The 14,628-nt window shown below is 36.1% G+C and overlaps 1 protein-coding gene across 2 annotated transcripts in view; it reads right to left on the reverse strand.

The window, feature by feature from the left end:
• The window catches only part of npr1b (natriuretic peptide receptor 1b), a 97,762-nt gene extending 83,405 nt beyond the window's left edge, over positions 1-14,357 (reverse strand). Inside the window, exons 1-2 of one of the 2 annotated variants that reach the window (XM_056475806.1) lie at positions 14,115-14,357; positions 8,295-9,090 (exon numbers count right to left, since the gene is read on the reverse strand). In XM_056475806.1, the coding sequence (XP_056331781.1) occupies positions 8,295-9,054 (760 nt within the window). In that variant the 5' untranslated portion in view covers positions 9,055-9,090; positions 14,115-14,357. Of the gene's footprint in view, positions 1-8,294; positions 9,091-10,487; positions 10,708-14,114 lie in introns of those variants that run through there. The other variant, XM_056475807.1, reaches the window with a different exon arrangement.
• Positions 14,358-14,628: the final 271 nt, after the last annotated feature.

Genomic DNA, 14,628 nt, shown 5'->3' on the forward strand with positions numbered 1-14,628 from the left:
GAGAAGTCTGAAAACCAGATCTTCCTGTTGGCACTCTTCAACTGAGGTCCTCTTTGATGCTGGTTTCCACCATGTGCAGGTGTGATTGAAGTGATTGGCTGCATGTAAAAATTAAACCAGAGGAGCTCAGTCCTCATCAGCAGAGCAGCTTTGAAGTGTGTGTGTGTGTGTGTGCGTGCGTGTGTGTGTGTGTGCGTGTGTGTGTGATAGAGATTGATGTTGAAGCACCTGCTGACTTTGGCCATTAACAGCCCCGGTGTGCTGGAGATTTTATCCAGCGGCAAAGCAGCAGCTAAGTGCACATCACTTCAGCAGAAAGAAAAAGAAATGTCTGAAATGTTATCAATTTGTGTGAATTTGTTGATGAGTTTGTGTAATGATGCGAGTAGATATCAATATCACAAAAAAGAATGATCCAAGATCAGAATGAACGTTGGCTGTAATGGTGAAGTAATTACACATCCGACTTGGAAATCTCCAGCTGACGCTCTTTGAATGGCTTTAAATGTCCTGGAAGAGAGTTCATGTACTCCATTGTCTCCATTTGCAAGCTGGGTGGTTTTTTTTATTCATACACAGCTTGAGCTTCAGACTGACTGCAGAAGGGCTGGACTGTGTTGAGCCTTTAATTGGCCAAGAGGTCATCTGACTAACATTTAAATCTTAAACAGGAGTTTGTTTAGTTCAGCTTCATGCTCAGGGAGAGAAAATGTGAAGTTAATGAACTATGCAGTGCATGTAGAATTATGACATTGTCATCCTATTTTATTTCCTAAGCACATTTGACCAAATTCAAAACACACTAGTCTTAATGAATACCAATTATTTTGTACTTAAACATTAATAAGTGAAGTTTAATTTTTATGGAGGGCTTTTTGCACCTTCGAATAATATTTGCATAATTACATTTTTTATATGTAAAATTTTTAAAGGGCACCTATTTTACCCCTCTTTCAAGATTTAGGATAAGTCTTTTGTGTCTCCAGAATGTGTCTGAAAAGTTTTAGCTCAAAACACCCATCAGATTATTTATTAAACCTTTCAGAATGTTGGTACTTTCTGCTCTGAACACAATGTATCTGTTTTTGTTGCCTGTGCCTTTAATGCTAGTTCTCTCCGCCTATCGTTCCTATGTGCCTGTCAGAGTGATCCTTAATCTCTGCATCAAATAAACAGCACAGACATGAAGGAAGCAGATAACATGTAATGTTTGTGAGAAATACTACAGTAAGAACTTTCCCAATGATTATTTGATGTATTTGTTGTGGAGTTAATTCAAGCCTTTCTATGATTCACACATAAGTTCTTCTTTGGACTGTTTTTGCACGCAAATGTGACAGGAAACACGTTAATATCCACTGCTGTATGGATATCCGTTATGTTATTGTACAAAATAAATCGAATTTTAACATCTACAAACCGGGATTGAAGTGTCTTCTTTTATAATTGTCCTGAGACTCAGCTGGGGTGATAAAGACGGTAAAATAGCTTTAATTCATTTGCCGGCAGTTAGCTCTCTGCAACTCTCACATGGTCGCCCACTGAAGCTAAGCAGCATATGGTCAGTACCTGGATGGGAGACTACTTGGGAAAGCTAGGTTGCTGCCGGTAGTGGTGTCAGTGAGACCAGCAGGGGGTGCTCAAACTGTGGTCTGTGTGGGTCCTAACGCCCCAGAATATTAATGGGGACTCTATACTGCTCAGTGAGCAGCGTCTTTCGAATGAGACATTAAACCAAGTTCATAACTCTCATTGGTAGATAAAAATCCCAAGATGTCCTTCGAAAAATAGTAGGGGTTTAACCCCATGCATCCTGGCCAAATTTTCCCACGGGCCTTTGTCCATCATGAATTTAAAGAAATTAAGGAATTAGTACAAACATGCACTGTTTTAAAAACGTGTTAAACTTATAAAACTCATTCTTGATCACATTTGATGATGATTGATGATCACAGAGGGCCAAACAGATCTTTTAATTCCAGTTGCTTTGCGCACGTCCTGTCTTGTTGATATGATTATATGAGTTACTACAAAGACATGTTAATACACAGCTGTCAATAAATTCGGTGGGGGGGGGAAACTGCACTTCTACGCCACTTTGTGGTGGGCCTCAAAATGGGAGGCATTTGGATCCTATTTTACCGTCGGGAAATAAAAAAAAAAAAAAAAAGAAACACTTATTGTGTTTCTATCACCCCACACAATTCTACCCAAACAGCTTACAAAAGATGATTTTCATCATAGATGCCCTTTAAATTACCACAAGAAGCATGCAGTACTATAGAAACTGCCATTGTTTATCTAGAACTGCAGCCAATTTGGAGTTTTCGGAGGAACATGTTGTCAGATTCTCAGAGTTTTTGTAAAACACAAACTGAAACATGATGTGCGCTTACGAATCACAAGCTTAGATGCTTCAAAATAGACTAAATCTGAATAAAAATTTTAAAAAAAGCTTTAACTTTGCAGGGTAGGAGATGGAGGGACCAAGCACCATTCTCTCCTATACCATTATTAGAAACAAGTATCTTCCACAAATAGAAACGTTTCTGAAACATCAACTTTACACAATGGAAAAACTGCCTATAACATGAAAAAGATAACTTTTATCACGTCGTGTGTAGTTTAGGACATGGTGTTAAAGGAATAGTTCACCCAAAAATAAAGATTACCTCATTATTTATTCTACCTCATGTGGTTTTAAACATTTACAAATTTCTTTCTTTTGTTTAACACAAAAGAAGATATTTTGAAGAATGCTGGTTGCTGGCACCCATCAAAACAAAACAAAACAATGGTTGCCAGTAACTAGCACGTTTTAGGTTTTGAACAAGTGTAGGGTGAGTAAATAATGGCAACATTTTTGAGTGAACTATCAAGCACCAGTTTAAGTCAGCCAAAAGTTTGTGCTTAGGAGGAATATTTGATCATAAAATAAATACCAATGAATCATTCTGTAACACTTTATTTTGATGGTCCAATTGAGTATTAGTAGACTGTCTGCTTAATATCTGTTGATACTGCTCCTTCAACAGACATTCAACTGACTATAAGAAACATGTACATATCAACTAACCCTAACGCCAACCCTAACCTAACAGTCTACTTATAATCTAATGAAAATTAGTTGACATGTAGATGCAATGTAACTTAATTTCAACAAACGGACCATCAAAATAAAGTGTAACCGTTCATTAAAGCAGTGTTTCCCAACCCTGTTCCTGGAGGCACACCAACAGTACATATTTTGGATGTTTCCCTTATATGACCCATTCATTTCAGGTTTCAGAGTCTCTTCTAATGTTCTGATGAGTTGATTCGGGTGTGTTTGGTTAGGAAGAGGTTGAAAATGTGTACTATTGGTGTGTCTTCAGGAACAGCGTTGGGAAAAATTCCATTAAAGAAAGTTATCTTCAGTTGAATTTTTGTTGTGAACTTCACATTCAATTGAATATCCAGAGTTTATCCTGATAAGTGCTCTGTCACAGTTGTAAACACAGTTTCTAATTCCAGGTTGGGGCTTTCCGCCACAATAGCTGCCTAATAAAGAATGCACGACACAAACCTCCAGACAATCCTGAAAAATTCAAACAATCAGATGATATCTCCAAAAAGCATTTCCCCATTTTGTGTGTGTTATGCATCAGACATTCAGCCAATGATTCATGATGTCGAAGGCTGAGAATAGACATTTTCCAAACTGTCCTTCACAGATATATATAGATGTGTTCAAATAAAACGCATGAATTGTTCAGTTTTCCAAATGAGACAGCAATCACATGGAAAGCTCCAGCGTAGAGCAGAAATCCATTAGAGATTCCAGTCTCACAGGAGGCGGTGTGTCTCCATGTGTTTTCCGCCCGCTGGTGCTGATGATCATGTGAGGATAAATTTACAGGGTTGAGGGGAAAGAGGCGGGAGGTGAGGAAGAGCATTTCCGCTCTTCTGAGATCTCTAGAAAAGGTTACAGCTCCATAGGTAATCGCCACTGTTAATCATTCACAGAGACCCCCAAAACATGTATGTATCTACAGAATCATTCCCTCCATCACATGTCATCAATACGTCTTTTAGGAATAGATTGATGTTAAAATGTTGGCTGACATAATGAGACGAAAACTGTTTTTATGTCATATGGCCAACAACCAGTTACCATTTTAACAGCTAGAAGAATTAGGCATCAGGAAATACATTTAATTATTTGCTAAATGTTGTTCTATTTTTGCTAAAACATTTAAGAATAAATAAAAGTTTGAATATTTTAGAAAAGATTAACTTTAAATATTTAAAAAAACGAATCCTAGGCTCAAGTAAGACAAAAATGAAAGCAAATATGAGCAAATGTAACTTTACACAAAAATAATTATATTATGCATGACTGTGGACCACAAAAATAGTAATACATGTACATTTTTTTTAAACTGAGATGTATACATCACCTGAAATCTGAATACACACACTTTATATTGATGTATACTTTGTTAGGATATATTTAGCTAAGATGCTACTACATGAAATCTGGAATCTGAGCCTGAGGGTTCAAAAATAAATAGAAAAAAATCAATAAAATTTTTAAATCCGGAGAAAATCCCCTTTAAATGTGTCTAAATGAAGTGTGTAATGCACATTCCTAATTAACTACTGAGTTTTAAAATATTTACAGTAAGAAATGTAATAAATATCTTCGTGGAACATGATCTTTACCTAATACTTGAATGATTTTTGGCATAAAACAAAAACTGATTCTTTTGACTCATACAATGTATTTTTGGAGTGAATGACTCTTCAGGACAGTTGACATAAGTATGCAAAAACTCTTATTCATATTCACGTCATGTGTCATCATAAGAATGACATGATAATCACAGTAATGATTTTTTTTTGCTTCAGCTTAGTCCCTTTATTAATCAGGGGATGCCACATGAAACGCCAATGAACCGCCAACTTATCCAGCATATGTTTTACGCAGCGGAGGCCCTTTTAGCCGCTGGGAAAGTACTGGGAAACACCCATACACTTTTGCATTCACACACATACACTACGGGCAGTTTAGTTTATTCAATTCACCTATAGCGCATGTCTTTGGACTGTGGGGGAAACCAGAGCACCAGAAGAAAACCCATGTGAACACGGGGAGAACATGCAAACTCCACACAGTAACGTCAACTGGTCCAGCAAGGGCTCGAACCAGCAACCTTCTTGCTTTGAGGCGACAGTGCTAACCACTGAGCCACCGTGTCACCCCTCAAACAATAAAATAATAGAATAATTATCTAATACAACTTAAATCTTATTCTGAAGCATCCTCAGAACTGAACAAACACCTTTGCAGTTGGCCAAGCTTTTGTCTGTCTTCCAAAATGAATAAAGCTATTTACACTTTACTGGTGTATGATGAGCAGAATGTTTAACATAGTCAAGCTGATTGTATTTTTAATTTTATAGATGATTTTAAAAAAAGTATATTGCATATTTTATCTCCTTAAACGGATGCGTTTACAGAATTTTGTGACTTCAAAGGTGACACACACACACAGCCCCTAACTGAGAGATGATCTCTTGCTCCATTCATCTGACTTCTTATTTGTTAGTGCAACCATCTCTCTAATTGTTGACTCAACAAAACATCAAGTGACTAATGATGAACTATTAAATCTACCAGAATGAGTACAAACTGTTTTTGCAGGAAATGCCAAGAGATCAGATAGTGTGGGCTAAAATTTCTTAGACGCTCACAGGGGGTCAAGACCCCTGTTAATAAATGTCGCTTGGTTGACATTGGTTGACAAAAAAAGGTTTAAAGTACATTTTCTACATAAAAACAGATACATGTTTCCTGATCTTCTCTTCTTGAAAACAACAACAACAAAAAACATAGTAATCTGATCTTATAGTGAAAAAAACTGAAGGATATTTGACTGATATCTGATGCACAACATCACTACATTAATAAAACTGACATACTGAGCACTGTCGCTCTTCTGCTCTGGCTGTTAATAATAGTTTACACACACAGCATTGTTGGTTAACAAAAAATAAAAATAAAAATGGTAGTTGCACTATTACACTTGATTTTGGTTTTATTGTTAAAAAAAAAGAAAAAAAAGAAACTAGAAAACATGTTAAATGAGAATCTGAATTATTTTATGGCATACTTCAAAAAATGAAGATGATTTAGTGTTCATAAATGTTTCATTTTGATTATGTCTTTAAATAAACTGCTCTTACATACAATTCATATTTCATAGTACATGTATTGATTCTGGTACTTTTACCATAAACTGATATATCAACCGTTTGGTAGAGGTTGATACTTTAGAAATGTGTTGAAGTTAAATGCAATCCAAAAATAGTTTTTCTTAGTGGGGCAGCTAAAGGTTGAAGATGCCAGAAATAAAAAATTTATACTACATATAGTGACGTCATTAGAATTATTTAATAATGGTGGAGGAAAGCAATCGCAAATTAGAAATATCCTAGTTTAATATTTCCTGCTGTTATCCATTTCTCTATCTCCCTCCTTTCATTCTCACTCATGTTATCTGTCTGATATTATCATATGTGCGTATAGTGTATATTTATTGTATATTATTAGACCCATTTAAGCAGCATTTCGTGAGAGATTTCTATCTGAATCATGTCACAAATCGAGCTTGTGGGACAGAATACGCATGTACAAAATATAGATATGTACAAAATCACTCAAAAGGTCTTTTTTAAAAACTATTTAAGATACAGATTATTAATATTAAAGAGTCTATATAGGAATGAAAATACTAAATACAAATAAGAGATCAAAGCTGTAACCCAACCTTAGGTCAAGTATGGACAAACCCAACCATTGGGTTAAAAAGTGTCACGCCGTCCCCTCATCGTGGAATACTCTCAATCTGAACTAAAAATATCGGAGCTCATCCCAATCAAATCTTTTCGCTCTATCCTTTTTAACAAACAACAACAGTCCATTTGTCAATGTGTTTTTAACATATTGTAATGTGGTATAGCTGAATAACCAAACTGTATTTTTATATTATCTTAATTTTCTATTTATTATTAATATTATTATTATTTTTTCATAAGTCGTGTGTAACGGTAACTTACTAGCTGCAGGCAACTTACTAGCTGACCTCCTTTACACTCACCCCCTAAACCTCACTCCCATCCAGGTCACGGCACCAATGTAAGCTCGCTTGTCCTACACCACCCAACTCGCTCCGAGCTGGTGTCGAACCGGCAACCTTCCGCATGGGAGTCGGTTGCTCTACCAAGGAGGCTAAAGACCATGGCCTCTAGAGTCTGTCGCTAGAGCACCTTTAGAGGTCAGAGGAGTGAGGTTTACCTGCATAGCACTTCACTAGCTGGCCTCTGTCACATGAGCTCATCCCAATTAAATCATTTTGCTCTATCCTTTATAACAAACAACAACAACCTACTTCTCAATTGATGTGTTTTAACACATATTGTAATGTGGCTGAACAACTAAACTGTATTTATATTATCTTTACTTTTTTACTTATTTATTTTATTTTATTTTTTTATAATTATTTTTTAGGGGTTTTCACCTTTATCTGACAGGACAGTAGAGGGAATTGATAGGAAAGTGTGGGGAGCAGAGAGAGGGGAAGGATCGGCATAGGACCTCGAGGCAGGAATCGAACTCAGGTCGCCGTGAACACCGGAGTGCATGTGTCGGTGCACTTTCCACTATTTATTTATTTTATTTTTTTTTTTTTATAAGTCATGTGTTTCAGACCTCTCGGCCAGGTCACCCTTGTAAATAAGATCTTGATCTCAATGTGGGTTTTTTTGGGTTGAATAAAAAAACATTTTAATGTAGTGTAAATAAAAATTAACCCAACTATTATTTGTCCATATTTGATCCATCGTTGGGTTATGACAACCCAGAATTTTTTTTGAGTGTCCTGAACATACTATGTTGGGCCCTAATGAAATTTCCTCTTGTTTTCTGCTGAAAAAAGGCCTTTTGGAATCTCAGTTGCCCTAGCTTTAGTATCACTCATATTGTTCTCTTGGCGTTCAGTATTGTAGCTTTCTCTACAATGGGCTTCTTATCATGAAGATCTTTTCCTCATTTGAAAGCTACAAATTTGACCTCTAACCCCAGGTTCATATATAGTAGCCAGTTGGTATAGAAACAGCACGTAAAGCAATGCTGAGTAGGTTTTAAAACAACCTTATCAAGAACATCTCAGAAGGTCTGGACACGTATTAACCTAATAACGGGACAATGATATGCAGACTGTTCCAAGAAAGAAGATTAAAAAGCTACTCACCTCGGCCATCACCCTGGATTTTGTGCAGGAGTTCTGAATAGTTAACTGGTCCTTTGTTCTCCTCGAACACAAGATCCATGGTTGTGATGTTTTCCTCATGCATTTCTGTGTAAAGACCCTCCAGGGCAAAATAGCAGGCTCTTTCTCCCATTTTGGTGTCGCTGAACATCAACAGGGAGTGTTGGTTCCAACCGAAATGTCTGTAGAGGTGAAGTGCGTACTCGCCCAGCTTCTTGTGCGTGGGGCCTGTGTTGGTGATGGAGGTGTAAATCTCCATTTGCAAGAAAGCTACAGCAGGGGCCCCAGCTGTGATCATGGGGAGGCCCCAATGAGCAGTGAACAGCCCAACAGGGGATGAGGTGTAGTCACAGCCGGGCCCTATGAAGGCCCATGGATTGTGTTCAAACTTCAGATCTACAGCCATTAGGGGGGCCATGGACTCGGAGCAGATACCATCCCTGTCCTCGCTGTTTGCGAAAACGTGGCGGACACGGTGCCGGGGCAGCAGATTGGGGTTGGCATTGACACGAGCAATGGCACGGTCCAGTGCGGGACCCACACGGGGCCATGCCCAGGGATAGGATGTATTGTGTTGAGGGAGTATGACAGCCAGCACGATGTCATTAGAGTGGTTGTGCGCCCCTTTGTGGGAACCTTGGTGTTTGCTGATCTTGGTCCAAGTAGAAAGAGTCCCACAACACAGCAAGAGCAAAGGCAGCAGAAATAATCTGCTTTCACTGAACCAGAGCAACAGACTCATATCACTGCAGCTCACACTTCCAACTGATCAGGAACACTACACACACATACACACACACAGGTTAATCACATGAGATTCATCTGAAATAAAAAACTACTTTTTTCAACAGTATCTTCTCCTTAGTCTCAGTATATTGTACGTGTTCATGAGCACTGTGAAATGAGGTAACCCCACTGGATGCCTGATATGTTTGAAACAAGGTACAGACACATCCTAGGTAATACAGTACATCAGCGCGTGAGTGAGAGCTACACGCACAGCATTCTCATGAAGGATAAGAAACAAATTTATGTTTCATGTACACACAAAAGTATTCTCATAGTTTGACAATATTCTAATTAAACCACTGAACTCTACTTGTATTTTTTAAAGTATATTTATTTTCTGTTTTTTGTCCTGTCTCTGTAATGCTGTTGCACTGTAGATGCTCTGTCATGAAAACATATTCCTCGTATGTGTGAACATACCTGGTAATAAAGCTCTTTCTGATTCTGATTCTGAAGACATATGGTTTGTTTTGACGAAGTTTTTTTGACACCTTTCTGGTCTTTAAACAAGTCTGGAACCTTGCTGTCTATGGGGGATGAGGGAGCACTTAGATTTAATCTAAAATACCCTAATTTGTGTTCTAAAGATGAATGGTCTCAAAGATTTGAGTGTACATGAGTGTAATTAAGAACATAATTCTCATTTTGGGGTGAACTAACACTTTTAAGGGACATTTCAAAACTGAAAATATGATTTGTATTTCTTCGGTCAATACACAATTTAGCTGATTGTTTTCCTCAGTTAAACATTGGAAATTAATTTAAGCTAATGCTTGGTGATTCATAAAATGCAAGTGAAGAGATATACTGGCATTTTCAAAGTCAAAAAAACATACAGTGCTCCGGAAAGTGTTCATAGCACTTCACTTTTTCCACAATTTTTGTTACAGCCGGCTTGGTTTGTGCTTTGACATGCACTGTCAACCCTGGGACCTTATATAGACAGGCATTTTCAAATCACGTCCAATTAACTGAATTTACCACAGGTGAACTCCAATTAAGCTGCTGAAACATCTCAAGAATGATCAGTGGAAACAGAATGTACCTGAGCTCAATTTAGAGCTTCATGGCAATGGCTGTAAATACTTATGTACATGTGATTTTTCAGGTTTTTTATTTTCAATGAATTTGCAATGATTTCAAAAAATCTTTTTTCACATTGTCATTATGGGCTATTGTGTGTAGAATATTGAGGAAATAAATTAATTTAATCCATTTTGGAATAAGGCTGTAACATAAAAATGTGGAAAAAGTGAAGTGCTATGAATTCTTTCCTGATGCACTGTATAGAAGCATAACAAAATAAAAACCCTTGGCTCCTGATGATACAATGAAGTTTTATAGAGCGAAACGATTGTTTTGCACAAAAAACTGAACATTACTTACTACATTATGACCTTTAATCCACAGCCTCTGCAACACAGTCCTGACCGAGACTTAAAATGGGGTCAGATTTTACTGTGATAGGTTAAAAGTGTTTAAAAAGAATAAGACAAGCAACTGTAATAGTGAATAAATAAGCCGTATTTACAAATAACACAACGAACAACTCAATAAAACCGAAGTAAACTTTAGGTCTTGAAAAAGCTTGTCTAAAACATACCCTAAAACAGTCTTTAACAGTCCTAGTGTGCAGCAAGCCCAAGTGTGTATAAGTTCACAGGTGCATATACAAAGTTCAGTGATAAGCAAGAGATAAATCCAGTGCAATGTAATGAAAGTTCTTGGAGGGAAAGTCCTCAAAAGTAACTCCTCAGTCCAGTATGGTGGTCAACCTTTGAGTTGTAATGTTGGGGTGTTTGTGTGACATGCTGCTTGGTTTATACTGCCCTCTTCCTATTTCCTGTCATGTGACTGCACACATGACAGGTAGACCATCCATTTAATCTGTATATCTAAAATATATCTTAAAGTATATTGAACAGATTAAAACATGTCATATGTGACAGTGTTATACCTGGATTCATTTTGTTTTGCCTGTATATGTTTTTGACATTACCGGTGACTATTGACTTATATTTTATGTATCACCAAGAGCCATGGCTAAAGGATATAAATAATTTTTAATGTTTCAGAGAAGAAAGACAAGTCACCTACTGTAGGTGCATATTATATATCCTGAGTATGAGTAAATACCAACAAAGTTTAATTTTTGAGTGACTCGTGATTTTAACTGGTGTTGAATGATATCTTTATTTCTTATCTTTTTATTTCTTTCCATTGAATCTTTTTTTTTTTAGGCTTTAGCATACTTTCAAAATGAAATAATATTATTTTCTCTCCTGAGAGAAAAACTAGTCTTTTCACTTGCCTTTTAGCATGATTTGTTTTATAGGGCATATTATTTTAAAATACTGAAAACTGAGGTATGTTTTATTTTTCTGGTATTTGGGTCAGAAAGGCTGTAGCCTACTTGTAAATGTACTAATCTTATTTTACTTCCAAGAAAAAGCAATGTTCTGTTACCTGTGTTAACATTTCCTCTCGAAATTGCAAGTAGTAATACTGATTTATTTTTTTATAAAAACATGTGCGGCTGAAGATTTCTTAGTCTAATTTAATTTACTGTCAAGCTAAGGTGATTGGCACATAAAAACCTGATTGCAGAACTGAGCCTTGATGTGCAAAGATGACAAATATAAAATAATGTACATTTGGGATGTTTTTTTTACACCAAGCAAGCAACTGCCTCTGACTGAGCTTGTTTTTCTCTCTCTTCTTTTCACTCCAGCTTTGGAGTTCTTGCCTTGCCAATCTGGGGTCTGCAGAGCTGTCCTACAGTTGATTCACATCCTTAATATTGAACTAAACAGACTTTAAATTAAAACTGCATATTACCTTTCTATTATTGCAATTATACATTACCATAAATCTGCTTTAGGGCTGCAAGGTTGCAAATTTTGTTTTATTCTGTAATATATATTGTGATAGGAATAAAATTTCACTTGATGACTTCAATATCTCGTTCTGGAAATAATTTATAATTTCAGATTGATTGGGATGATTCTGTAAGGGAGTGCATATTTGTAAGATATAATAAACAATCTACAAGCACAGATAAATTTAATATTGAAATATATAATAATTAAATGAACAGCGTTTTAATGTTTTCCAAGGAGTCGATCTGTATTCAGGTATACCTTAATTGAATAATCCAGTGTAAAATAATACTGTCTTCATGTACAATTCAATCAAATTAATCGTTTCTTAATTTGGAAAGTTACTAACGGTACAGTTCCTTAGGCCTGAATGCTTTTAAAACCCTCACACAGTCAAAGGCCTCAAAAAACACTTGCGAAATAATAAATTATAATCCAGACTCAATGTTGCATTTATACTCCCGATGTGACTATTGCGAGTGATCACGGTGTGATATTGATGCTAAAACAATATATTGTGCAGCCCTAAGCTGCTTTGACACAATCTTTATCATATACTGTAGTACTTTAGAAATAAAGATGAACCAAACTGAAATGTTAAAAGATAGATAGTAATTTTTGATTAGATTTAAATCTATTAACAAATATTTTATCAATGTATTAATACTGGTAAACATGAATTAAATGTTCAGAATGCACTAAATATAACTTTTACATCAAAATGTTTTAGCACACTCTCAGAAAAAATGGTACAATGTTGTACCAAAGAAGGTACAAACCCTGATGGGCCAGTACCTTTTTATGAGACAGAATTGTACCCTAACACAAAGAAACAAATTTGTACCATTGCAGTTTGTACCTTTAAGGACATGATTTGTCCCATTGGAAACCAAAGTGTACCTTTGGTTTTTAAAACCTGCCGATACAATATTGTACCTTCATTAAAGGTACAGTTTTATGTTTTACCAGTTGTTTTGCATTGTTCTATTACAAAACTTAATCATTCGTTTTTGTAAGTTTCTTTAAACATATACTTTTAAATGATGATTCTTGTTTTAATATGGAAATTATTCATAAATCACGTTGCCTTTCCAGTAAAATTTATTTTCATAGATATTGCAATAAAGAAGTTGTCCAACAATTATGTACCTTTTTTATGAGAACAATTGTGTACCTTCATTTCAATTGTACCATAAAAGGTACAGAACAGTCTCATAAGAGGTATTTTCTGTACCATATAAGGTACAATTTTTACAAAGGTACAAAACTGTTCCTCAAGGAACATTATTTGTACCACCATGTACCTTTTTTCTGAGAGTGCATGCTGCATTAAAAAATTAAAGCATCCTGCAAAGCCACTGCTACTGTTTAGTTCATGATAACTTATGTATAAACTAATGTAAAGACATCAAACTGGATCCTATTGTAAAGTCTACAAATATATTAACGTTAACTCATACTGAGGTAAATCGTTAGAATTTATTTTACGGTGTCCTTGTTACAGTCTAATTACACATTTAATTACTGAGTAATAGTAATTAACATGCACTTGCTACAGGGTTAGGATTAGGGTTATTGGAAGTAGTTATGTATAATGTATTTATTGCTATAATAACATTTAACAAAAACTGCTGTAACAAAGTGTTGCCAAGAAAATGTACTAATATCTAAACTAACTAATAACATATAACTGAAGCCAATGCAAACAGCTAAAAGCATAATAAACTAAATCTGAATGCTTCCTGAAGCTAAACACATACATCATGTCCTTATTTATGGAGAGAACATCTTAAAATCATTTATCATTCAAAATGAATTGTTCTCAAAGGGTAGAAACAGTATTGTGAATAAAATAATAAATATGTGAAGGAAAATAATATAATCCTGCATTCAGAAGAGTTTTGAATGTCTGTTGTGACATCAAGTTGTGAATGTAAGACAATTTCATTGACCATTTGTTAGAACTAAATTAATCATTAAAACAACAACAGAAAACTAATGTAAAATACAATACAAGCCTTGTCCAGTGAAGTAAAGCCATAATATGTGAGCACTAATCATTAATTGTGAAAATCTAAACTTTTAAAGCCAGCAGAACTCCAAACATGCAAAACAGAAAAGATAAATGAAATACCTTTTATACATGATGTCTTCAGCTCTGCTCAACATGAGTTGGTTCAATCCTGTGACAAGTCCACTCAGCACAGCACAAAACACATCTCTGCCTCTGTGAAACTCATCCCTGCAGGCTGACTGTGTGTCATTCAGAGTGCCAAGAGCAGCCGTGAATTTCTCAAATCACATTACCTCACAGAAAGCTCCACCTCATCTCGGTGTCGAGCTGCATTCCCTGCCATGCTCCAAGGTTCTGAGGGTATTAATGCCTCTCTCAGCTGCAGTTACTGCTGTCAGGAAGAGAGAGAGAGAGAGTAAGGGAGAGAGAGAAAGAGAGAGAGAGAGAGAGAGAGAGAGAGTGTGTGTGTGAGTGAGCGTGTGTGCTTGTGTGTGTGTGTGTGTGTGTGTGTGTGTGTGTGTGTGTGTGTGTAAGAGAGAGATGTTTTAATGTATCTCCTATTCTATGATCCAGCAAGCTAAAGGTTGACCCTTTATCAAAGAAGTACTTCCAAATGTTCCCAGCAATGAAAGAA

Source organism: Danio aesculapii, chromosome 16 (genome assembly GCF_903798145.1).
Source record: "Danio aesculapii chromosome 16, fDanAes4.1, whole genome shotgun sequence".
Classification (NCBI taxonomy): domain Eukaryota; kingdom Metazoa; phylum Chordata; class Actinopteri; order Cypriniformes; family Danionidae; genus Danio; species Danio aesculapii.